The sequence below is a fragment of the Colobus angolensis genome, unplaced genomic scaffold, assembly GCF_000951035.1.
Source record: "Colobus angolensis palliatus isolate OR3802 unplaced genomic scaffold, Cang.pa_1.0 Scaffold50, whole genome shotgun sequence".
NCBI classification, from domain to species: domain Eukaryota; kingdom Metazoa; phylum Chordata; class Mammalia; order Primates; family Cercopithecidae; genus Colobus; species Colobus angolensis.
Genome location: NW_012118488.1, coordinates 617,196 through 617,860, shown reverse-complemented (window position 1 = coordinate 617,860; position 665 = coordinate 617,196). Strand labels below are relative to the sequence as shown.

Below are 665 nucleotides of genomic sequence, written 5' to 3'. Positions count from 1 at the left end.
TTAGGCAGACAGAGAAGTATTCATGGTCAAATACAGGACCTCTTTATGGAAGTTAGCCTGAGCATGTACAAGATGGAACAAATTCAGAAAGCTTCTGTCATCTTCATCACGGTCTCCTATGTGCCATACATAGTAGGGAAAATAAAATGACAGTTAAAATTTTAAGTATATAATTTATTTTATTAATTAATGTTTTTTTTAGATGGAGTCTCCCTGTGTTGCTCAGGCTGGAGTGCAGTGGTGCCATCTCGGCTCACTGCAACCTCCACCTCCTGGGTTCAAGCAATTCTTCTGCCTCGGCCTCCCAAGTAGCTGGGATTACAGGCATGCACCACCACACCTGGCTAATTTTTCTATTTTTAGTAGAGACGATGTCTCTCCATGTTGGCCAGGTTGGTCTCAAACTTCTGACCTCAGGTGATCTGTCCACCTTGTAAGTATATAATTTATTTGAAACATAAGATGTTCTAATTTTCCTTAGTAATACTTATTTATTTATTATTTTTTTGAGACAGAGTCTCCCTGTGTCGCCCAGGCTGGAGTGCAGCTGTGCGATCTCGGCTCACTGCACGCTCCATCTCCCAGGTTCAAGCGATTCTCCTACCTCAGCCTCCCGAGTAGCTGGGACTACAGGCGCCCACCACCACGCCCTGCTAATTTTTTTG

At 43.6% G+C, this 665-nt stretch overlaps 1 protein-coding gene across 1 annotated transcript in view; it reads right to left on the bottom strand.

Moving 5' to 3' along the window:
• FBXO47 (F-box protein 47) overlaps positions 1 to 665 on the bottom strand; it is a 30,078-nt gene continuing 29,413 nt past the window's right edge. Inside the window, 1 exon segment of the mRNA XM_011960002.1 lies at positions 1 to 116. Coding sequence (XP_011815392.1) covers positions 1 to 116 — 116 coding nt within the window.